Below are 26,384 nucleotides of genomic sequence, written 5' to 3'. Positions count from 1 at the left end.
GTATTGATAAGATTCTCTGCTTGCTTATGGCATCTGTCTAGCTAACACACTTTAGCTGTGTGTTTAGTAGTGGTAATGTTTCAGAATTGTTTAATTGCTTTGATGGACTTGAGGTGTTGTACATTTCACATATTTTATAGAGGGATAGCTCTCACTTTGCATTGTATGATTAAAAACGAACCAACACACCGTTATACGAATTGTCTGACTAACTAATGTATCACCAACAGGAAGCAAGCTGCCTTGCCCTTTGCCAACAAACTTGCCCCAACGGCCCTCCAATAAGAGCACTCCACATGACGATGGTGACACACCCACCTCTCCCGCACTGGTACTAACCAAGTCAGAGAAACCTGCCTTCCTTAGACTGAAGAAGCAGAGTAACATCACATCTCCCACCATGAACAAGACTGCTGAGGATGCTGGGAGTTTGAAAAGTCCAGTGAAAGATCCAAGTGATTCTGTAACCGTGGCTAGCAAGCTTCCGATGTTGCGTCAGAAACCCCCCCCTAAAGGAAAACCCAGCAAACGCCTTAAGAAATTTGAGCAAACTATGAACTCTGAAACACTATCTGAAACACAATCTACATCTGTACAAGATCATGTGTCGCTGATCACAGATAACTCTCAGATAGAAGATCAACAAACCAAACCAGCAACAGGCTCCTCACTAGCAGCAGACTGTAGCACTGAGCTTGTAAAATATCAAACCGATAAACCAGCAATCACTGGAACGAAGGAATCACTGAAGGACAGCAGTAGTAGTACACCTGAAACAAAACTGGATGCAAAATCGGAAATTGCCCAGGAAAAATCCCTGTCAGTCAGAACTACCTGTTTTACACAGAAACAACAAACCAAACCACCCCCAGATCTCTCATCAGCGATTGGCAGTGACTATGTGGAAGCCTTAACAGATACACCACAGCTGCTGACAGGTAATGAGGAGCCAGGTGTCGTTGTGGAGAAACGCCCATCTGAACCAAGCCCCATTGTGTCTGCCTCAGGCACACCTACCCATGAGGAAGTAATAGATACATCTACCAAGCCTGCATTGACTGACCGCATTCATACTGACACTGACACCCGAACCAATCAGAAGAGTAATGAGAGCAATGACAATACCTCTACAGCATCAGAGAAGCTCATATCTGGTGCTGGAGAGGAAATAGGTAGTACGAATCAGCCTGTGGAAAATGGCCTGGATGAAGCTAAGGAAAGCTCACCCCAAAATGCCTCCACTGTGGTTGAAAGTGGAGATAGTCACAATATGGCAACACAGCCAAATCTGATTGGCTTGGAGGAAAAATCACAGGCACTAGCTAATGTTCAAACCCCAGATATAGTACCTATTGGTAATGCCATAGTTTCTGATATATCCGTAGTTTCTAGGGAAGAGAGTGAATTACAGAAGGAGGGAGAGCCAGTGAAGGTCTCAGACATTCTAACAAAGGGTGGGATTGTTCAGAAAACAGTTGAAAATGGAGAGGTCCAACTGAACAAAGAGGTTCCTTCACTGACACATAATTTGGCAAATGCACATAGGCAGCCACACAAAGGAAAGAAACAAGAGGACAAACCCCATGAGGCAGCCAATAAGAGTACCGTAACTAAGATGGACGCAAAACAGGAATCAAAGTCCATAACCACAAAGGCTAAGGAGAAGAAGGAGAAGGTGACAAAACAAGAAGATAGACCGAGTGAAGGAGTGACTAAAAACACAGTCTTTAAGATATTAGACACAAAACAGGAATCAAAAACCATAAGCACAAAATCTCAGGATGAGAAGGTATTGGTCCTCAAAGAACCCCCTAAAACTAAAAAAGCAACCGCCAATACTAAACTGCCTCTTCAGCCGCCAACTTCTCTGAAGCACCCCTCTGCCCTTAAACCTCTCCCTTTGAAACAGGCCTCTCCCTCCAGCTGGTTAGATGTGGAGCACAGATCCAAGCAGGAGCAGAAGAAGGAGACCAGGAGGAGGCTGGACTGTTCTGCCAGCGAGGATGAGAGTCTTGCTGAGTCTGACGATGTGGAGGACTTCATCAGGAGCATAAAGGAACTGGGCACCCCCTTTTCCCTGCCCTCCAAGAGGCACCACAGTCATCCCAAGACCCCCTCACCACCCTTTGCTTTGCCCGCCATCAAGGAGGACCGCTTCGAGAACCCATTTGATGCTGAGGGCTTTCAGTTTGGCCTGAAGAAGAGGACGAAGGATAAAGTAACCCCGGCCATGTTGATAAAGAAACAGCCTCACAGGGAGGAGAAGACAGGGACAAGACAGAATAGAGCAGAGGGTAGCCTTCTCTACAAAGCTCTCCAGTCTCCATCTAGAGCCCTGAGAAAACCAGGGTATCAAACAGACAGGAAAGATGGAGAGGTGGAAGTGAAGGTAGAAGTGAAGAGGGAGGTGGAGAAGGAAGAGGAGCAAGGGAAAGGAGAAGAAACCGGGCAGCTCTCGTTGCGGCTTGGAAGGATGTCCATACTGTCCAAATTGTTGAGTTCCCCCAAGACTTCCAGAAAAGGCAACGTGGATCCTTCCTCCTCAGTCTCTAATGGTGCTCCTCCTTCTCTTACAACCCAGGGCACAGTGCCAGGAAGGGCGGGCGGGAGCGGTATGGATCCAGGCCTGCTTGTGGGTGTGGGGGCAGCTTGTGAGTCAATAATCAGTCCCTCTTCCCCTCCTTTGCCCTCATTCACTGAGCTAAAGCTACCAGATCACCTGGAGAAATATCTCAAGAAAGACAAAGGAGCTTCACAGAGTAATGTTACACAGAGTGCTTTGGTTAGTACTGTAATGGACCTAGGTCAGGGTGCTGGACTTCCTCCTCTAAATATGGGCGTAAAGGGACTTACGTTAGGAAATCTTTCAGCTGATAACCACCTCCCAAAGGCCCCTCTGAATGGTCTTCTTACAGCCAACATAAAGGTAAGAGTCTCAGATGACTGCATGAAACCAACTGACAGTTTGGGGTTTTGCATTGTTGCTGTGTCTACCTTATTTTATTTATCTGTGTAAAATCTCTTTAGCCAGGTAGGGCAGACCGGGGTTGGTTGTCTCACAGGTTGGTCAATTTATGTCAGGATGACAAAACATTGAAGTGAGGGGAATTTATGTGTTCTTCTTCATAGGTAAAAAAACATATTTCAAAAATATACATGTATCCTCTATCCAACAGTTATGTTTGTTGAAAAGTTCTTATTTCGGAGTTCCTAGGTCAAGCCATGTGGTAACTAGCATCTTAATTAGGGGGTGGTTGGGGATGGTTGTCACATGGAATGTGGGTTGGTTGTCACTATCAACTCTGTTTAAACAAATCCCAGTGAAGGTCTCAGACATTCTAACAAAGGGTGGGAATGTTCAGCTCTTTTGTGCTTGTGATATAAAAAGCTCCCTTCGTTGCCTCTCTCTCACACATTTTTTCTGTCACTGGTGCTGAGAAATACGCACAAGAGTAAAAAGTGTGACACCAACCCCGTTCTCCCCTACTTTGACTAGATTTAGAAGTTATTTTACATAGAGACAATACAGAAGTGTATGATTAAGACACACACTACCAGTCAAAAGTTTTAGAACACCTACTCATTTAAGGGTTTTTCTTTATTTTTACTATTTTCTACATTGTAGAAATATAGTGAAGACATCAAAACTATGAAATAGCACATATGGAATCATGTAGTAACCAAAAAAGTGTTAAACAAATCAAAATATTTTTATATTTGAGTTTCTTCAAATAGCCACCCTTTGCCTTGATGACAGCTTTGCACACTCTTGGCATTCTCTCAACCAGCTTCACCTGGAATGCTTTTCCAACAGTCTTGAAGGAGTTCCCACATATGCTGAGCACTTGTTGGCTGCTTTTCCTTCACTCTGCGGTCCGACTCATCCCAAACCATCTCAATTGGGTTGAGGTCAGGGCATTGTGGAGGCCAGGTCATCTGATGCAGCACTCCATCACTCTCCTTCTTGGTATAATAGCCCTTACAGAGTCTGGAGGTGTGTTGGGTCATTGTCCCGTTGAAAAACAAATGATAGTCCCACTAAGCCCAAACCAGATGCAATGGCGTATCGCTGCAGAATTCTGTATTAGCCATGCTGGTTAAGTGTGCCTTGAATTCTAAATAAATCACTGACCGTGTCACCAGCAAAGCACCCCACACCATAACACTGCCTTCTCCATGCTTTACGGTGGGAAATACACATGCAGAGATCATCCGTTCACCCACACCTCGTCTCCCAAAGACATGGTGGTTGGAACCAAAAAGGCTGGTAACTAATGAACTTGTCCTCTGCAGCAGAGGTAACTCTGGGTCTTCCATTCCTGGGGCGGTCCTCATGAGAGCCATTTTCATCATAACGCTTGATGGTTTTTGCGACTGCACTTGAAGAAACTTTCAAAGTTCTTGAAATTTTCTGAATTGACTGACCGTCTTTCTCTTTGCTTATTTGAGCTGTTCTTACCATAATATGTACTTGGTCTTTTACCAAATAGTGCTATCTTCTGTATACCACCCCTACCTTGTCACAGCACAAATGATTGGCTCAAATGATTAAGAAGGGAAGAATTTCCACAAATTAACTTTTAAGAAGGCACACCTGTTAATTGAAATGCATTCCAGGTGACTACCTCATGAAGCTTGTTGAGAGAATGCCATGAGTGTACAAAGCTGTCATCAAGGCAAGGGGTGGCTATTTGAAGAATCTCAAATATAAAATATATTTTGATTTGTTTAAAACTTTTTTTGGTTACTACATGATTCCATATGTGTTGTTTTATAGTTTTGATGTTTTCACTATTATTCTACAATGTAGAAAATAGTAAAAATAAAGAAAAATGATTAGGTGTTCTAAAACTTTTGACCGATTAGTATAGCTATGGTTGTCTCTACCTGCTTCTATTATATTCGCTCAGTACCGTCACTGCTTCACTGCTTCAAACCGATAATTCACTTTAACAACTGAATGAGTTTTGACCTGCAAGGCATTATTTTATGGGCTGGGCAGGTCTTTCAGAAACGGTTCACCTTGTACAAAGTTCTGGCAGTGACAGTATTATCTATCCCCAGGGCAACACATCATTAAATCACCTCAGGTCCAGCTTTTTCTTTTGGAATGTTGAAATCCATTCACAAGTTTTAGATCTTTACAAGTTGTCTCTTAGAAACAAGCCATACATTGTTTACAAGGAAAGACTAGAAGAAAAGGCATTCTTCACAATAAATGTTTCATATACGTCCAGAACGACCTCATTTTGTGCACCAGTTTTTTATCAACATGCGAATAGCCCTACTTCTCTCATGCTGTTCTGTTTATATGAGCCAGATGCCATGATTGCCATCTTACTTCCTTCCCAGCAAGGAAGCAGTGGGTGTAGACCAACAATGTTTTTTTCTTACACACCAAATACCGTGTAGATGACTAACTATTGATGTTCTTAAGCTGGCAAATTTTTAACTGCTACTCTTTTGAGTTATTTTTATCAGGAGGCGGTCCATAGTTTTGTCGGGAGTACAGGAAATACACAGGACACTTCTGCTTTTCCACCCCCCAGTCCCTCAGAAGAAAATGAAAGACAGCATGCTCTCTTTTCCTTTGCAGATTCCAGAAGCGAGAGGGTTTCATAAACGGCCTGGGAAGGTACAGTTGACTTTACATTAAACTAACTAATCAATATCCAGTGTTTTACAGTAACACACTGATATTATAATATGATGCAAGGTATACACCTAGTGGTGTTTTGGAGTTCTAAATTATTTACTCTCATATAATTATTCATATTGCATGGTGATAATCTGGATAGATATTTAATAAAACAACATCTGCAGTATTCAATTCTATTTTACACACTAAAAATAAATGGTTCCTATATAGTGCCAAATAAGGGCTATTTGGCTCGTAACGATAGTGGATCCCATTTTGGTGTTATATAGAACCGTTTTTTGAAGGTTCTATAAGGAACCATGCTCATAATGTTCTAAATGGAACCTTTATTGTGATTTAAAGAACCATATCCTAAGGTTCTATAAAGAACCAATAAATAAAGGTTCTATATAGCACCAAAAAGGCTTCCGCTATCATTATAACCCTTTTTGGTGCTATATAGAACTGTTTTGAATGGTTCTTTACAGAACCTTTATGGAGAATGATTTTATAAAGAAACTTTCTCAATCTACAAAACCTTTTGAAGAACCATCAGGATTTTTTATTCTGGTTAGCCATGTTATATTGTAAAAAAAAACAACCTAGGTGTCCTTATTGTGTTAATAACATGTTGAATCAGGTGTGCGTGTGCTAGCTCTGGAACGGCTGGGTGTCCCTAGGAGGGAATTCAGAACCACTAATTTAGACAACGGTTCTCAATTGACGCAAGGCCATACGTGAGTTTTTCACAAGGCACCATCACTGGCCATAGTCATATTTAATATCTAACAGATTAGATCAACTGGAATGACACTCACTCACGGTTGCACAAAAAGATATGGGTGCAAACCTCACCCCAAAATATTCTAATGAGCCACCGCCCCTACACTTTAATTATCACTAAAACAGGAAATAACCCTTTTCTGAAGAACCATTGAAGCGCTCAAAGGGTTCTTTGAGTCATTATGGTTCCACATAGAACAATCACCCTTCCCAAAGAACCCTTGAGGAACCCTCTTTTCTAAGTGTGTTTAAGAAATTGCAAGTGGCCATGACACAATCACCAAGTGTCACATGTAATGACCATGAGATATACTTAGTGTCAATCTCTACTTCCTGTTGTAGATAGTGCTCCATGAGCAGGCTCAGTTTGAAGGAGAGGCCTACGAGGTGTTTGGCGACGTGGAGGATGCCTCCATGATGAAGCTGTCTCCTGTCATCTCAGTCAGGGTCATCAGGGGATGGTAAGACTGTTTGTGGGGGACAACATTCTTTCCCTCGTTCCCTCACTCTTTATTCCATCAATAAATGCTTAGATTAATATAAATCTCACACACATAAAAATGTTATTAACTTGACACAATCCTTTATGAATTGATGAATGTCTCATATTAACAAAGCATGACAGCAACTCTAAACATATTGTCACTGTTATGAACATGCCTGTGTGTCATCTGTCATCACTTCCTGTCTGTGTAGCTGGCTGCTATATGAGAAGCCAGGGTTCCAGGGGCGGACCATCGCCTTGGAGGAGGGCCCCATGGAGCTTGTCAACGTGTGGGCAGAGGAGGTGATATCAGGGGCACTGGACCAGATGGGTCAGCCTGTCCCAACTTCACCCATGATCATTGGATCCATCCGCCTGGCAGTGAGGGACTACAGTTTACCTCAGATTGACCTGTACACTGAGGTGAATGGTCTGGGGAGGATGTCATCATTCTGTGACGACACCATTGAGATCTGTTCCTATGGGAACATACAGAACACCGGCTCCATCAAGGTCCACTCTGGAGTGTAAGTTCTACCCTCATACCAACAAGGTTGAAGGTCCAAATCATAGTCCAGATATTGCTATAATATTAAATTGATTCCAGTATACTGTACTACATCGCCCCAGCAGGCTTGCTATTGCTCAAAAGCGTGTTGAAATGGATGAAACAGTGTGCAAACTATCATTTTTCATGTTCACTCACTATTGTGTGTATGCGTTATTGTTGGCAACTCTTCTCATAGACGGAGCTTACGTCACTTTAGATATACCGTGTCATATGAAATACACAATAAGACCTGAGAGTGTAATAGTCTGGCATCTTCTCTTTCCTCAGTGGAATACAGGCTGGCCTGTTTGTTTATTGGAGTGACTTAAACCTGCAGTTAGATGTTTTCACTCAGTCACACAAACTGTTGTTGTTTTCTATATATAGTAGTTACCTTGGTGATTTTATATATGTGACCGACCGGCTCGATTCGGTCTTATGTAGCAAAATTTGAAATGGTGCTTTTTACATTGGATAAAAGTAGAGACTCAGAGCTAGAAAATGGTATTTCATACACTACAGTTAAGGAACAATGGGAAAGTAATTCTGCTTTGAAAGTTGATAAACTTGTAACCTCACTTTTGAGAAAATGGCCTTTGAATGTTTTGGTACACCTACTGGAGACCTCTTTGTCTACACCCATTCAGCATCATTCACACCCTCTTAAGCTTTAGCCCAACCCATCTCTTTAAGGGTTGATCCAAGCGTTCTGTCTTAACAACAGCAGTCAAGCACCCGAGCTAACTGGCTAACGTTGGTTAGCTTGCTAGCTACTACCAGATACAAATGCGAGAACAGCTTACTCTGACCATTTTACTCGCCCTAGCAGAGCTGGTTAGGCTGTTTTTATGTTATCCAGAGCATAGTGTTGAGCGTTTGTAAATTTGTCAGTTATTCTGCGCTCTGGCACACTCAGATGAGAGTGCTCTAAAATCGGGGTAGATAGCCAGAGCGAATTTACCAGCTACATCTATCAACAGTTGTTGTAATCACATCATTACCATTCTATTGAAATTGTTACTTGCATAGTAGAGTATTTTGTTAAGACATGTAGCTAGCTAGCTAGCTAAACAATGAACCATAATCCAAAACACCGGTTCCAACCTGCATGAATTTGCAGGTAGCTAACCAAACAGTTTCAATGTTAGCTAGCATTAGGCTATAACTAGCAAAGCAAATGGCTCTGAGAAACAAATAATATTAATACACAGATCATACACGTAACGTTAGCTGACCTAACAACAGCAGTCAAGCACCCAAGGTAACTGGCTGACGTTGGCTAGCTTGCTAGCTACTTCCAGACACAAATGAGAGAACAGCTCACTCTGACCATTTTACTCACCCTATTGAAATGGATACTTGCATAGTGGAGTCTCTTGTTAACTTCTTTTAGCTTGGGGGCGCTATTTTCACATCCGGATGAAAAGTGTGCCCAAAGTAAACTGCCTGCTACTCAGGCCCAGAAGCTAGAATATGCATATAATTGGTAGATTTGGATAGAAAACACTCTAGTTTCTAAAACTGTTTGAATAATGTCTGTGAGTAAAACAGAACTGATTTGGCAGGCGAAACCCCGAGCACAATCCATCCAGGGAAATTTTGTTTGGAGGTCAATCTGTTTTCCATTGGTTTTCTATGGTAAGCCGTTTTAATATAAATATGCTTGCAGTTCCTATAGCTTCCACTAGATGTCAACAGTCTTTAGAAATTGGTTGATGTTTTTCTTTAGAGAAATTAAGAAGTACGGCTTTTCAGAACGAGGGTCCAGCCTAGGGCTCTCTAATGTTTTGATGCGCGTGACCAGGAACGCGCTTTCTTTGTTTTCCTCTGGAATTGAACACAGTTTATCCCGTCTTAAATTTTATCAATTATTTACATTAAAAAAATACCTAAAGTTGTATTAGGAAAGTTGTTTGAAATGTTTGGATCAAGATTACAGGTAACTTATAAGATATTTTGTAGTCATGTTGCGCGAGTTGGAACCGGTGTTTTTTTTAAATCAAATGCGCCAAATAAATTGACATTTTGGAGATATAACGACGGAATTAATCGAACAAAAGGACCATTTGTGATGTTTATGGGACATATTGGAGTGCCAACAGAAGAAGTTCTTCAAAGGTAAGATATGAATTAAATCGTTATTTCTGACTTTTGTGTTGCGCCTGGCGGGTTGAAATCTGATTTTCATGTGTTGGTATGCTGGGCACTGTCCTCAGATTATCGCATGGTTTTCTTTCGCCATAAAGCCTTTTTGAAATCTGACACGGTGGCTAGATTAACAAGAAGTTCAGCTTTAATTTGGTGTATTGCACATGTGAATGTATGAAAGTTCAATATATATTTTTTAAATTATTTTTTATTTGGTGCTCTGCCATTTCACCGGATGTTGTCAAATCGATCCTGTTAACGGGATTTGAGCCATAAGGAGTTATTAAGACATGTAGCTAACTAACTAAACAATGAACCATAATCCCAACTCATGAACGTTAATACCCTGCATGATTCTGCAGGTAGCTAACTAACCAGGTTCAATGTTAGCTTGCTAACATTAAGCTATAACTAGCAAAACAAATGGCTCTGAGATACAAATAATATTACTAGCGAGCCAGCCAGCTAATGTTAGCTAGCTAGCTAACAGTACACTAACTTGAAATGAAAATGACTTTCTGACAAAAATTTGAAATGTGTAATATCTGAAAATGTAGCTAGCTAGACTATCTTACCCGTATGGATGGACACTTCTCCCTCTCTCACGGATGCCATGGTTGCACTTAGTTTGAAGATGTAATCCTGAGACAGGTGTTTTCTCCTTAGCTATCAGACTCTAATTCCACTGATTTCAAAACTCGGTCCTCCAGAAAGTGGAGAGCAACACATGCATTTCTACTATGAAATATATATTTTTTAAAGCCACATTAGACAGGATTACCTACACATAACGTTACTGACCAGCTCAAATAGACAGAAGTGTGCTACATGGCAGACCAATCCGAATTCATTTCTGTCAGTGGAATTTTCTATCCCAATGATAATAATTAACAATCAATAAGCCTTGACTAATCCCCAAGGTTTGTAAGACACTCGGTTAAGAATAATTAGGCAAGGACTCAGCTTTCTGCAAAAGGTTTGTACAGATTATTCAGAGAACGTTCTGAAGTCCATTATACAAAGACATTCATTTTATGCTAACTCTCCACTTACGCACATACCTCCACACAAACAGTGGGTGAGTTGTATCCCTCCCTGGAGTTCTCATCACTGTTAACCTCTCTGGGACATCTGGGACGCTAGCCTCCCACCCGCGGGACACACTATCAACAGCCAGTGAAATAGCAGGGCGGCAAATTCAAAACAACAAAAATCTCGTAATTCAAATTTCTCAAACATACAAGTATTATACACCATTTTAAAGATACGATTCTCCTTAACCTAACCACAGTGTCCGATTTCAAAAAGGCTTTACGGCGAAAGCATAAAATTTGATTATGTTAGGACAGCGCCGAGACAAGAAAAACCACACAGCCATTTTCCAAGCAAGGAGAGGCGTCACAAAAACCAGAAATACAGCTAAAATGAATCACTAACCTTTGATGATCTTCATCAGATGACACTCCCAGGACTCAATGTTAAAAAATACATGTATGTTTTGCTTGATAAAGTTCATATTTATATCCTTAAACCCCATTTTACATTGGCGCGTGATGTTCAGAAAATGTATGCCCACCAAAACGTCCGGTGAATGAGCACATCAATTTACAAAAATACTCATCATAAAGGTTGATAAACTTTACAACAGTTATTGAAAGAATTATAGATATACTACTCCTTAATGCAACCGCTGTGTCAGATTTTAAAATAGCTTTACGGCGAAAGCACATTTTTCAATATTCTCAGTACAGAGCTCAGCCATCAAAGCAAGCTATACAGTTACCCGCCAAGTTCTGGAGACAACTAAACTCAGAATTAGTATTATATATCTTCCCTTACCTTTGCTGATCTTCGTCGGAATGCACTCCCAGGACTCCCACAAGAAATGTTCTTTTTGTTTGAAATACTCCATATTTATGTCCAAATACCTCCGTTTTGTTTGCGCGTTCAGATCACTAATCCAAAGGCATAACGCGAGAGCGCAAAACCAGAGACGAAAAGTCAAATAGTTCCATTACCGTTCATAGAAACATGTCAAACGATGTTTACAATCAATCCTTAGTGTCTTTTTAACATATTCCAACCGGACAATAGCGTATTCATTACAGAGGAAAAAGAAGGAGCGGCGCGCCAACGTGTCCGCGCAGTAAACAACTCACTGGTCCCAGGCAGTCCACTGATTGACTGAGCTCCTATTCTCTGCCCAGTAACAGTGGACGCATGAAACAAGTTTCTAAAGGCTGTTGACAGCCAATGGAAGCCTTAGGAAGTGCAAAATGACCCCACAGACACTGTAGTTTCGATAGGGATTACTTCCTGGTTGGATTTCTTCTCAGGTTTTTGCCTTCCATATGAGTTCTGTTATACTCACAGACATCATTCAAACAGTTTTAGAAACGTCAGAGTGTTTTCTATCCAAATCTACTAATAATATGCATATCCTACCTTCTGGGCCCGAGAAGCAGGCAGTTTAATTTGGGCACGCCTTTCATCCGGATGTCGAAATACTGCCCCCTATCCTAGAGAAGCTAATCACTTCCCAGTGCTGTCTGTTCCTTTCCCCCGAGATTAGAGAGACCTTGAGGGTCACTCCCTTTCTTTTCTAAGTTACTCAAAGTTCCTCAGCTGTCAATCACAGTCTACTTGTTGTTTTCTTAGGCCCACTAACACACACACACATTTCGTTTTTGTCCCGGGCCTCTACGAGACCTTATGGTCCTTTCGATTAGTACTTTAATTATTCATTATACATGCTACATAACTACTAATTACTAATTGGTTACGTGACAGGGTTGGATTCTTTAATCATTTACCTTTAAGCATATTATTCCCTTATCAATCTCTTGGCATGTCTAGCCCACTCATTATCTCAGCAAATCATGGCTAGCGGGAAGGTTGCTTCATTTTTCTGTGGCTAAACCAACTAGGCTCGTAATTTAACATTATTTTTCGTATTTACAGGTGACATACATGTTTGTTATTAAGACACATGAAGTTCACATTTTCCAGAAGGCATTTCTGCCAAAAAATGCATTTTGATAAAAATAAAAAAAGTTTACGTTCAAATGGCTCTCCTGTGAAGTAGTGACGTGCAACATACGTCTAGTTTCCTGAAACGAGTCACATATATCGTCATTTTAGATATAGTTTAGGATATCTACTCATGTCTGTCTTCTCAGGTATGAAGCAGAATCACAGGGCTAACACCCTGAACTTGTATTGGGATTTTTTTTGAATGACTAGCAAGTGTCTAATCTTTGTATGCGGTGTGTGTGTGTGTGGGCATTTTCCCCGTCCCGTAGCTGGCTGGTGTATGGTGACCCAGGGTTTGGGGGTCTGCTAGCGGTGTTGGAGGTGGGAGAGTATCCCTGTCCAGAGACCTGGGGATTCCCTCAGCCCTTCATCGGATCTCTGAAACCCCTCAAAATGGTATCATTATGGCATCCTTACTTATTTTCTGAAAATCACTTTCCCCATATAGCTTCTACTGTTTTATCTTTATGATGTTAAAAGCCTACTGTGTGGTTTTCCGTGTCTTACAGGGTGGGATAAAGGTGGAGCATTCTAATGAAGTAAAGGTAGGTTTCCCCTCTGTGAATTCTTCTGTTTTATAGCTATTTCCATGGCCATTCATATTTACATCAATGTTTAAGGATGAAAAAAATAAACATAGTCAGTGAATGACACTGGGAAGTTTCAACAACTGCAAGAGCCTCTTATCACAAAACTCATAATATACAATTGCTTGTAAAATGTTATTCTTGTGACACGGCCGAAGACGAGCTTTGATATGATGACATGGCATATTATTATAGCACCACTGCCATCCTAAATCCTCTGCCTTATCAAATCTGTCCGTTGTGAATCAGACAGACAGGCCTGTTGTTGCAGGTGAATTGGCCAGTGACTAGTGAGAGAACTATGTGTGCACTGGCAGCTCTATGGACACATGGCACCAGTGTGCTGTCTCTGCATGCTCTCACTCTCTCTGTCTAACCCAGAAGACAGGCCTGTGGTTACCAGTAGAGCTGTTTGTTTAGGTCAAGTTCAATAGTCAATCTAAAATGTACAAATATGCAAGCGCCGTTTATGCGTTTCAAGGGGCTGATAATGTAGTTGTCCGGCAAAGTATGTGCTGAACATTTGTGTATCCATTCAAGCATATGATTCATTTATAGGTTAGGAAAAAGTACCACGTAGCCATCTGGGCTTAAATTACACCGACAGACAGGCAGTGGTGAAATACAGTATGTTTTGGCCAGATGGCACAGGGCCTAGGGAGTTGGAATCTGTGGTATGAGGAGCATGCAGCTCTGGCATGGGGATGGGGACGGGCATGGAGAACACTGCCCACCTCAGCACATAAGCCTAAACTTGAACCCCTTCTCTCCCCCTCAGGCTCTGGTGTTCGAGAGGCCGTGCTTCGAGGGCAAGTGTGTGGAGATTGACGATGATGTGTACGACTTCAGACAGGGAGGAGATGAGGAAGATGGGGGGGAGGAGGAGGAGGAAGAAGGGAATCCAGTCAAAAGGAAGACATTGTGTTCTGTGGGATCCCTCAAGATCCTTAGAGGACTGTAAGTACTTGGTGGTTGATCTCAGCTGACATACTGTACAGTAAGGAATAATATTGTAGAATTGTGTATCTTATCTAACTATGTTATTAACCTATCATAACACAGATTAACGGTTTATTAATTCTGTACTGTATTGGGTTGTATGTACTCGAAAATCACCCTCCTGATTGTCCCTGTAGCTGGGTGGGCTATGATGAGCCAGACTTTGAGGGTCACCAGTATCTCCTGGAGGAGGGGGAGTACCCTGACTGGAGAGAGTGGGGAGGCTACGGAGATCAGCTCCTGTCACTACGCCCTGTATGCACTGTAAGTATTGCAACTCTATTCAGAGCTATGTGAACATGACCATGGTTTAACTCTGTTTAATCTATTTCCGACCTGTCTTTGATTGGTTTTGATGATTCAAAGTATGAATGGTCAGGTAGTTGAAAAGATGGGTCTACTTTGATCTTGTTAATCCAGAGGGGCCATTTGAATGGTGTTTGTGTGTACATTCCCTGTGTTGTAGGACTTCCTGTCTCCCCATGTGAAGCTGTTCAGTGAGAGGGACTTTGGGGAGAGAGGGGTCAACATGGACCTGCTGGGGCCTGTCACTAACATGGAGGACACCTGCTGCGGCCCCAAGACGCAGTCCATCAATGTCCAGGGTGGAGTGTAAGTCAAATTCTCTGACAGTCCTATGTAGCAGGCCTTGCATCTACTGAAACACGGTGTGTCACAACTGCACCAAGGCTTGGGCTTGCTGTGCTAGAGATATATAGGTGGGTCACTCCTATCCTCTTTCCTCTTATTGCACGCTTTTAATTTGCATACTTATCCAAGATGGCATAGCGGTCAGACGTCCTTTGTCCTCATCTTGTCGTGTCCCATGTATATTTATATTTACATCTTTTGTTCGCATATCTTTTTATATATTTTTTTCTAAAAACTCAACTTCAAAACACTCTCCTGCAACCCACCTCACCAATTAAAAAAAGAAAGTATTATTTACCTCAAATCTGAAATCCACAACAGAAGCTAGCCAGAAGTTAGCCAGTTCACTAGCTAACGTTAGAATTCAGCTAACCACAGTTGGAGGTCATCAGCTATCCCTTAGCTCGAAAAGCTATCGCCAGTTTTGTACAACGCGACTCAGACCAGAGCATACCGGACCTATTTTCTCTCCATATCCCTGGATTTCTACCGCAAGCTCTGGACATTTACACCTTCATCTTGCAGCTAGCTAGCTGCTATCTGAGTGACTATTGGCTAACGTCGGTCCTGGAGCTAACATCAACTATTCCGGAGCTAGCCAGCTGAAGAGTTCCATCAGCCACTCCTGGGCTACAATCACCTATCCAGACCCGTTTTACTGCCGATGCGGAGCCCCATCGGGCCTTCACGACTGGACTACCGACGTTATCTGCCCGAGGGAGTTATCCAACTGGCCTCTCCGTCGCGACGTAACCTGAACGCCCATCTGCGGCCAGCTAATCGTTAGCTGTCTTATCGGCTGCTATCTGAATAGGTCTATCGGCCAATTTTCTTGGGCCACTATAACTATAACTATTTTGCCAATTGGATTGGTCCCCTCTACCACACGGAACCCCACTAATCTACCGACGGAAACGCACGAGGTGGCTAAAAACAGACCATCTTCTGCCAACTTGCTACCCATGGCCCGGCTAGCTGTCTGAATCGCCGTGACCGCAACCGACCTCACTACTCACTGGACCCTTTTGATCACTTGGCTAAGCATGCCTCTCCTTAATGTCAATATGCCTTGTCCATTGCTGTTCGGGTTAGTGTTCATTGGCTTATTTCACTGTAGAGCCTCTAGCCCTGCTCATTATACCTTATCCAACCTCTCAGTTCCACCACCCACACATGCGATGACATCACCTGGTTTCTAGAGACAATATCTCTCTTATCATCACTCAATGCCTAGGTTTACCTCCACTGTATTCACATCCTACCATACCTGTGTATGTACATTATACCTTGAAGCTATTTTATCGCCCCCAGAAACCTGCTCCTTTTACTCTGTTCCAGATGTCCTAGACGACCAATTCTCATAGCTTTTAGCCGTACCCTTACCCTACTCCTCCTCTGTTCCTCTGGTGATGTAGAGGTGAATCCAGGCCCTGCAGTGCCTAGCTCCACTCCTATTCCCCAGGCTCTCTCTTTTGATGACTTCTGTAACCGTAATAGCCTTGGTTTCATGCATGTTAACATTAGAAGCCTCCTCCCTAAGTTTGTTTTATTCACTGCTTTAGCACACTCTGCCAACCCGGATGTTCTAGCCATGTCTGAATCCTGGCTTAGGAAGACCACCAAAAACTCTGAAATCTCCATCCCTAACTACAACATTTTCAGACAAGATAGAACGGCCAAAGGGGGCGGTGTTGCAATCTACTGCAGAGATAGCCTGCAGAGTTCTGTCCTACTATCCAGGTCTGTACCCAAACAATTTGAACTTCTACCTTTAAAAATCCACCTCTCTAAAAACAAGTCTCTCACAGTTGCCGCCTGCTGTAGAACACCCTCTCCCCCCAGCCGTGCTCTGGATACCATATGTGAACTGATTGCCCCCCATCTATCTTCAGAGCTCGTGCTGCTAGGTGACCTAAACTGGGACATGCTTAACACCCCAGCCATCCTACAATCTAAGCTTGATGCCCTCAATCTCACACAAATTATCAATGAACCTACCAGGTACCACCCCAAAGCCGTAAACACGGGCACCCTCATAGATATCATCCCAACCAACTTGCCCTCTAAATACACCTCTGCTGTTTTCAACCAAGATCTCAGCGATCACTGCCTCATTGCCTGCATCCGTAATGGGTCAGCGGTCAAACGACCTCCACTCATCACTGTCAAACGCTCCCTGAAACACTTCAGCGAGCAGGCCTTTCTAATCAACCTGGCACGGGTATCCTGGAAGGATATTGACCTCATCCCTTCAATAGAGGATGCCTGGTTATTTGAAAAAAATGCCTTCCTCACCATCTTAAATAAGCATTCCCCATTCAAGAAATTTAGAACCAGGAACAGATATAGCCCTTGGTTCTCTCCAGACCTGACTGCCCTTAACCAACACAAAAACATCCTGTGGCGTTCTGCAATAGCATCGAACAGCCCCCGTGATATGCAACTTTTCAGGGAAGTTAGAAACCAATATACACAGGCAGTTAGAAAAGCCAAGGCTAGCTTTTTCAAGCAGAAATTAGCTTCCTGCAACACAAACTCAAAAAAGTTATGGGACACTGTAAAGTCCTTAGAGAATAAGAGCACCTCCTCCCAGCTGCCCACTGCACTGAGGATAGGAAACTCTGTCACCACCGATAAATCCACTATAATTGAGAATTTCAATAAGCATTTTTCTACGGCTGGCCATGCTTTCCACTTGGCTACCCCTACCCCAGTCAACAGCACTGCACCCCCCACAGCAACTCGCCCAAGCCTTCCCCATATCTCCTTCTCCCAAATCCAGTCAGCTGATGTTCTGAAAGAGCTGCAAAATCTGGACCCCTACAAATCAGCCTTGGCTTTTCTAACTGCCTGGCTTTTCTAACTGACAATCTGGACCCTTTCTTTCTAAAATGATCTCCCGAAATTGTTGCAACCCCTATTACTAGCCTGTTCAACCTCTCTTTCGTGTCGTCTGAGATTCCCAAAGATTTGAAAGTAGCTGCGGTCATCCCCCTCTTCAAAGGGGGGTACACTCTTGACCCAAACTGCTACAGACCTATATCTATCCTACCCTGCCTTTCTAAAGTCTTCGAAAGCCAAGTCAACAAACAGATTACTGACCATTTCGAATCCCGCCGCACCTTCTCCGCTATGCAATCTGGTTTCAGAGCTGGTCATGGGTGCACCTCAGCCACGCTCAAGGTCCTAAACGATATCTTAACCGCCATCGATAAGAAACAATACTGTGCAGCCGTATTCATTGACCTGGCCAAGGCTTTCGACTGTCAATCACCACATCCTCATCGGCAGACTCAATAGCCTTGGTTTCTCAAATGATTGCCTCGCCTGGTTCACCAACTACTTCTCTGATAGAGTTCAGTGTGTCAAATCGGAGGGCCTGTTGTCCGGGCCTCTGGCAGTCTCTATGGGGGTGCCACGGGGTTCAATTCTTGGGCCGACTCTTCTCTGTATACATCAATGATGTCACACTTGCTGCTGGTGAGTCTCTGATCCACCGCTACGCAGACGACACCATTCTGTATACTTCTGGCCCTTCTTTGGACACTGTGTTAATAACTACCCTCCAGACGAGCTTCAATGCCATACAACTCTCCTTCCGTGGCCTCCAACTGCTCTTAAATACAAGTAAAACTAAATGCATGCTCTTCAACCGATCGCTGCCTGCATCTGCTCGCCCATCCAGCATCACTACTCTGGACGGTTCTGACTTAGAATATGTGGACAACTACAAATACCTAGGTGTCTGGTTAGACTGTAAACTCTCCTTCCAGACTCACATGAAACAGCTCCAATCCAAAGTTAAATCTAGAATTGGCTTCCTATTTCGCAACAAAGCATCTTTCACTCATGCTGCCAAACATACCCTCGTAAAACTGACCATCCTACCAATCCTCGACTTCGGCGATGTCATTTACAAAATAGCCTCCAATACCCTAATCAATAAATTGGATGCAGTCTTTCACAGTGCCATCCGTTTTGTCACCAAAGCCCCATACTACCCACCACTGCGACCTGTATGCTCTCGTTGGCTGGCCCTCGCTTCATACTCGTCGCCAAACCCACTGGCTCCAGGTCATCTACAAGACCCTGCTAGGTAAAGTTCCCCCTTATCTCAGCTCGCTGGTCACCATAGCAGCACCCACCTGTAGCACGCGCTCCAGCAGGTATATCTCTCTGGTCACCCCCAAAGCCAATTCCTCCTTCGGCCGCCTCTACTTCCAGTTCTCTGCTGCCAATGACTGGAATGAACTACAAAAATCTCTGAAACTGGAAACACTTATCTCCCTCACTAGCTTTAAGCACCAGCTATCAGAGCAGCTCACAGATTACTGCACCTGTACATAGCCCATCTATAATTTAGCCCAAACCACTACCTCCTCCCCTACTGTATTTATTTATTTATTTTGCTCCTTTGCACCCCATTATTTCTATTTCTACATTGCACTTTCTTCCACTGCAAATCAACTATTCCAGTGTTTTACTTGCTATATTGTATTTACTTCGCCACCATGGCCTTTTTTGCCTTTACCTCCCTTACCTTACCTCACCTCACTTGCTCACTTTGTATATAGACTTATTTTTCTACTATATTATTGACTGTATGTTTGTTTTACTCCATGTGTAACTCTGTGTTGTTGTATGTGTCAAACTGCTTGCTTTATCTTGGCCAGGTCGCAATTGTAAATGAGAACTTGTTCTCAACGTGCCTACCTGGTTAAATAAAGGTGAAATAAAATAAATAAATAATGAACACACACACACCACACACACACACACACACCACTGGAGGGCACAAACATGAAAGAGGTGTGTGAATGTCACGCTTAGTAAAGTAATACTGAAGGTTAGACAATGGGCGGAGGAATGAGAGCGCTCTCTAGGGCTATATATTCTAAAAGATGAGATTAGTGTGTAAAGGCACAGTGCTGGAGTCAATATTAAAACTCTATGAGCTTTGTACGTTTTTCGAAAGGGAGTGGCCATGTTCCAGACATGAATTGAATCACCTTCAGCTTCATTAGCTATTAGCAGGATGGATGCCGGTGCTCTTTTGTATACAGTATATTCAGTTGTCACAGTGGTTCATAAGCTATCACAAAAGTCTCTGTGTTAGAATGAAATTAGAACTTTCACTTTCATTTTAATGTATCAAACTATATAGTTATGTAGGGCCAGATTGTGACCCCAGTTAAGTGCATGTAAATGGAACAGAATTCCTTTTTTATGCACTTCTCTTTCTTTGCGTAATCTGACCTTGAATTTAAGCATGAGAATAGCATGCTATTCTCACATAGTTAGATCCTACAAATCAAGGTGTGGCAGAGGTGTATTCTGACCTTTACTTAATTCTCTAATAATTCTACCACATTTACACCACCATTCTCCATGCACTGTAATTTAGAACTTCATAAGAGCTATTGATAAGAGCCAGGTAAATGAAATGAGTAATCCGTTTGGATCAGGGAATTGTAAATATAGGCCTAAATAAATATTTTTTGGGATCTATTTTACCTTATAATCGCTGGAGACTAATGTGAAACCAGTCATATGGCAGCAAACTGAAGTATATCAAGCATATCCCACAGTAAAGTTTATGAAATGCTGTGCCATTATGCAGAATGTACGGCCTTTTAACATGCAGGGATGGGCACTCTCGAATGTCTTAATTATAGGTTACCTCGACTTTCTCTGTCTCCTATTTCTATCATGTTAATATTAGCCCCTTTCATTATCAAACCGTCAGTAGGACTAATAGCCACACATATTTAGCTGCTAATTTACTGTTAGTTCCCTTCAGTTGGTATAGCCTACATTATCATCCATTTAATTACATTGTTTTGTTTACCTTAGTTTGCTTCCTCTGTAAACGCCGTTACGGTTGTGTGGTTGTTGCTGAGGATCCTTAGTAACAGTTGATAATAACAAACGATATGTAGGCTAATTAAAATGTTATTGAGTGGAGCGCAGACCAAGCCGTAACCGTTTGAACCCGACACATAGCACAATACTTGGCCGTGTCATCACACTGTTCCATGGTTAGTGCAGGCAAAACATAAGTGTACAGTACTATTGTACACTATTCTCCCTATTATAATTATATGTTCACTAACCTTCCAACATTACCATGGGTTAAAGAACTGAAAGTGGCAATTTTCAGAATGAGTCAAACCACAGTTTTCTTTATTTCATGTATAAAGGTTCCCCAAACCAGTTTCTATGATTCATAAATACTTTCCTAAACCTAAATAATCTACAAGATCAGAGTATTTATAAATCTACCAATTGGTGCTGAAACGGAGGCGAGTATGCATATATTTAAATGTCTTTCTTTAATTGATTCCTACTATTCTGAACCTGTTCTCTCGAGTCTGTCGCCAAAATTCCTACTATAAGATACACCGTATTTAAAGGGATGGCTTAAGATACATGTACTGAAAACCCTATTGAATGAAAACTCCCAGAGAAAAACTGTTGGCAAGTGGGAGGGTTTTAATTGGTTGAATTAAATGTATTCAGAGCGTGCAAAGTAGCCACACCTGCAGAGCGCATTACCCGACTGAATAAGTTAAGTCTGAATACCAAATGCTGAGGAGTGCGTAGGAAAGGTGTACATTCTTAAATTGGAATCGGCCTCGTAGAGCATAATCCTAAATCTTATGTAGTTCAGAATGAACAACTGAATGGGGATAACCCTTACATAATCTCTTTATACCCTTTTACTGTTTACTCAGTAATTGTTTTATAGTCTTTCAAAATGCCAGGGTGGTTTGTTTGGTTAGTAGGGAGCTACAGCTAGTGATTTAAGTTATGAATATCTAATGCTAGGGCTGGTGGTTTGGTAGTAATATAAGGGAGTTACAGCTAGTGATTTAAGTTATAAATAAAATAAAACTTTATTTGTCACATGCGCCGAATACACCTTACTGTGAAATGCTTACTTACAAGCCCTTAACCAACAGTGCAGTTCAAGAAGAGTTAAGAAAATATTTACCAAATAAACTAAAGTAAAAAATAATAAAAAAGTAACACAATAAAATAACAATAACGATGCTATATACAGGGGGTACCGGTACCATGTCAGTGTGTGGGGGTACAGGTTAGTCGAGGTAATTTGTACATGTAGGTGGGGGTGAAGTGACTATGCATAGATAATAAACTGTACAAAACAAATGGAGGGGGGGTGGGGTCAATGTAAATAGTCCGGTGGCCATTTGATTAATTGTTCAGCAGTCTTATGGCTTGGGGGTAGAAGCTGTTGAGGAGCCTTTTGGTCCTAGACTTGGCACTCCGGTACCGCTTGCCATGCGTTAGCAGAGAAAACAGTCTATGACTTGAGTGACTGGAGTCTCTGTCAATTTTATGGGCTTTACTCTGACACTGCCTATTATATAGGTCCCCTATGGCAGGAATCTTGGCCCCAGTGATGTACTGGGCCGTTCGCACTACCCTCTGTAGCGCCTTACGGTCAGATGCCGAGCAGTTGCCATGCCAGGCGGAGATGCAACCGGTCAGGATGCTCTTGATGGTGCAGCTGTAGAACTTTTTTAGAATCTGGGGACCCATGCCAAATCTTTTCAGTCTCCTGAGGGGAAAAAGGCGTTGTCGCGCCCTCTTCACGACTGTCTTGGTGTGTTTGGACCATGATAGTTTGTTGGTGATGTGGACACCAAGGAACTTGAAACTCTTGACCCGCTCCGCTACAGCCCCGTCAATGTTATTGGGGGCCTGTTCGGCACGCCCTTTCCTGTAGTCCACGATCAGCTACAGGGCGGTAATCATTTAGGCAGGTTACCTTCGCTTCCTTGGGCACAGGGACAATGGTGGTCTGCTTGAAACATGTAGGTATTACAGACTCGGTCAGGGAGAGGTTGAAAATGTCAGTGAAGTTAGAGGACTAGAGACTACAGTCAAATGAGGCCTGTAATGATCATATTCAGACCACCTGTTTAAAGTTTATGTAATATGGGAGGGAATGATGCTATTCACAACATGTTATATTGTAAAATTGTACCGTATTATGGGGTGTCCTACTGTAAGTGTTAATTTACCAGATCCAACCTGTTGTGTGCTCTAAACAGGTGGGTTGCCTTTGAGAACCCAATGTTCTCTGGAGAGCTCTACGTTCTAGAGAAAGGCCTCTACGGAAGCCCAGAGGACTGGGGAGGACAGAACCTCAGGATCTCCTCACTGCAGCCAGTTTTCCAGGTAAACATGTCCAAGAACTTTTAATGGGTGGACTAGGGAAAGCCGTTGTAAAATAATAATCACAGTAGTATCATACTTTATCATACTAAGTTTTTACTTGCATGACACTGATAAGTTATGAGGTTGGTGAGGACACTTTGAAATTGTTTATCCAGTGACGATAAAGAATGTAATTCATCATTTCCTTCTTTATTACTTTCAGGATAACCTGGGTGGATCAAGCAAGTTCAAGGTAAAGTCAGATAGTTAATATTATTTGTTTAACACTATCTTAACATAGTCAATAGTGTATGGGAGTGATTTAACCATCAATTTGCATGAAGAGTAGCCTACGTGCAGTGCTGTAGTGGAGGTTATAAGCAGGTTTACGCCATATACCCACTTCTTTTTCAGTGGGCATTGCGTATACTCACTTCTTAATCCCCATGATGCGTATGAAAGTAGTGGAGTGGAGATATACCCCGAATCAATTAACAAGGCTGGTGGACCAGATCAGAATGTTTAGCTTAAAATGTTGCTAAACTAATATTTCTTCACATTTTCAGCACAGCAATGTGCACACGGCGGTAGACCTAGAACGGTGCAAATGTTCCAGAATGCAATTTGCGGGAAAACACTGTTCTAAAATCCATACCACACGTGTGAGCGGTTTCATGGACAGAGTTGGAAATATCTGTTAGAAATGTAGAGAGGGGAGATCTAAAGATGCAACAACTATCATGGGTTGCTAAAATGACTAGGATAATGCCTTTAGCTGCTAAACAATGAAAGTTAAAAGAAAACTAATAGAACAGGAGAAAGCATATGAGGAAGTCTTTATAAAATAATTGCCTCCGAGTTTCTATGGTGGGATTTTAGCTATAGGCTACTTTGAAGCATGCCTCATAATATGAAGTAAAATGTCCAGGTTTTAAACAATTAAGGAACAGGAAAAATATAGCGATACTAATGATAGGCCTAACCATCTTCTGGTAGGTCAGGTGTCAAACTCATTCCACAGGGGCCGAGTGTCTGCGGGTTTTTGCTCCACCCTTGTACTTGATTGATGAATTAAGGTCACTAATTAGTTAGGAACTTCCCTAACCTGGTTGTCTAGGTCTTAATTGAAAGGAAAAACCAAAAACCCGCAGACACTCGGCCCCCCATGGAATGAGTTTGACACCCCTGTGGTAGATGGGAAAGTCTTTCCCAAAAATCTTCTCAATTAAATGTTAACTAGCTACAAAGTAGCCTATGCCTACCTGGCAGAATGATATTATTTGCGTCAATCCTGTGGACATTTGTTTTGCAAACTCCATCTCATATGCTACAAAAACACTACTAACCAAACAACAGTGCTAGGTGCCCGAGCACTTGAATTAAAGGGTAACTACACAATTTAAAAAAAAATGTATTCTGTTTTTCCCAGACCTCAAAAGTGGTGTGCTGATGTGGTTTAAGCATTGTTGTGGTCTGAGAACATCCAATTTTGTAGTTTTACTATTAAACCTGTGAATTTCAGACTTAGTTGACAGCATCATTTATCTGTTTCAATAGTAGGCCTACTTTTAGACTACTGCACAGTACAGCTTGGGTTGGCCTAACTGTGAAAGACCAATATGGATTTATCATTTTAGGTCATTCAGACTGTATGTCACTGTTTCTCATAGAATTCTTCACACAGGGCACCTTTGCTTAGCCGGGTGGGCCGCTGAGGATTTTTTTTGCTAAATTAGAGTATACCTACTTCTCCAGGCCCCACTACCTACCTGTAATCCACTGTACATTATGGCGACCCTGTCTCATGTCAGTCTCTGGTGTATGTACTATAGGTCCAGCTGTTCTCAGAGCCTGGGTTCCAGGGCAGAGTGGTGGTACTGGAGGACAGTGTGGAATCCCTGGAGGAAGACTTCTCCCCTGGCTCCTGTAGAGTACTGGCTGGGAGGTGAGAAAAATAATCTGCTTTAAATGCAGCATGTAAACATCAATACTGTACCTTTTACTGTGCCTTTTGATAGGAAAAAAATACTGAAAGTGTAGGCTTTCCTTTTCTGTTGACGAAGACGTTGTCAAGAGCCAACTGAACACTCAAAGGGGACTTAGTACTGGAGAGAGCTATGTTGACTGTGTGCCTCTATGCTATGTTCCAGCTGGGTGGCATATGAGGGATCCAAGTTCACAGAGCACATGTTTGTCCTGGAGGAGGGAGATTACCCCAACACTGAGTCAATGGGCTGTCTGGGTCCTGACTCTACCATCCGCTCCATACAGACCATCAGCCATGTGAGTAGAGTGGATTATGTGCGTTGGCATGGTATGCACGCGTATTTGTGAACCTAAGTCATGTCTGTGTAAAGTGACTGCATATCTTAGAGATGTCCTGTACCTACAATACCATAATGATGTATAAGCTCACGTTTTTACCCACCCTCCCCTTCCCCCTTGTCTCTCCAGGAGTTCTCCCTCCCGTCCATAACGTTGTTCAGTAAGGTTGGCTGTAGAGGCCGTAGGGTGGTGCTGACGGGAGAGACGGTGAACCTGCAGCTGGCTGTGGCGGACAGACGCATACGCTCCCTGGTGATCCACGGAGGAATGTAAGTCATACCTGGTTAGATTTGGCCGTTTTTATTAGGCGATCAAAAACAAACAATTCATCTTGGTTGGTTGAAGCACTGTCTAAGCACCTAATAAACCATCAACCAGGCCTCTATTTAATCTGTATCCCTGAAGCGAAGCAGATTGCGCAATATAAATGTAAAGGTCATTTCCGATTGAGCCGACATATGCAGCGTTTACAGTGAACGCAGTCTCCGCTAACGCGGGAGCATTGCCTTTACATTTCAATCGCGCCGTAAAACTGAACTCCCGCGATATGGATTGAATAGAGCCCATAGTTTTGCTGGGCTATTGTAAACTGAAACGGTGTAGGAAGGTTGATTGTTTACATTTGAGGTGTGTCAGAGATTTTGTATAAGAAGACCAACTGACTGTGTTGGATTGATTTCTCCTGCCCTACAGTTGGGTGTTGTATGAGGGTAGTAACCACCGCGGCCGTCAGATCCTGCTACCGCCAAGCGAACTGAATGATTGGTGTAAGTTCAGCAGCTGGCCACGAATCGGATCCCTGCGACCACTATTGCAGGTATGGATGCGGGGCATGGTTCCATTTTAGATTCACATATTGCTGTCTATCCAATACAGTTTTCCCTATAACTAAACAACAGTCAATGGACTGCATCCTGTACGCAACTCAACTTTTGCACTAATCTCATTTTGTCATCACTGCATGAATTACCGCATAATGCAAATGATATGCAGCCCCCT

General features: G+C 42.5%; 1 protein-coding gene across 2 annotated transcripts in view; it reads left to right on the top strand.

Moving 5' to 3' along the window:
* Window positions 1–26,384, top strand: part of crybg1a (crystallin beta-gamma domain containing 1a) — a 59,349-nt gene that overhangs the window by 31,185 nt on the left and 1,780 nt on the right. For both annotated transcript variants that reach the window (XM_014210299.3, XM_014210301.3), the window contains 15 exons: window positions 231–2,926; window positions 5,597–5,635; window positions 6,764–6,882; window positions 7,118–7,432; window positions 12,906–13,032; window positions 13,146–13,181; window positions 14,002–14,180; window positions 14,360–14,486; window positions 14,689–14,834; window positions 22,955–23,081; window positions 23,284–23,313; window positions 24,893–25,005; window positions 25,211–25,343; window positions 25,515–25,654; window positions 26,079–26,202. In XM_014210299.3, the coding sequence (XP_014065774.3) occupies window positions 231–2,926; window positions 5,597–5,635; window positions 6,764–6,882; window positions 7,118–7,432; window positions 12,906–13,032; window positions 13,146–13,181; window positions 14,002–14,180; window positions 14,360–14,486; window positions 14,689–14,834; window positions 22,955–23,081; window positions 23,284–23,313; window positions 24,893–25,005; window positions 25,211–25,343; window positions 25,515–25,654; window positions 26,079–26,202 (4,451 nt within the window). The remainder of the gene's footprint in view (window positions 1–230; window positions 2,927–5,596; window positions 5,636–6,763; window positions 6,883–7,117; window positions 7,433–12,905; window positions 13,033–13,145; window positions 13,182–14,001; window positions 14,181–14,359; window positions 14,487–14,688; window positions 14,835–22,954; window positions 23,082–23,283; window positions 23,314–24,892; window positions 25,006–25,210; window positions 25,344–25,514; window positions 25,655–26,078; window positions 26,203–26,384) is intronic.

Source organism: Salmo salar, chromosome 09 (genome assembly GCF_965601325.2).
Source record: "Salmo salar chromosome 09, fSalSal1, whole genome shotgun sequence".
In the NCBI taxonomy this organism is placed as follows: Eukaryota; Metazoa; Chordata; class Actinopteri; order Salmoniformes; family Salmonidae; genus Salmo; species Salmo salar.
This window is presented reverse-complemented; position numbering and strand designations above follow the sequence as displayed.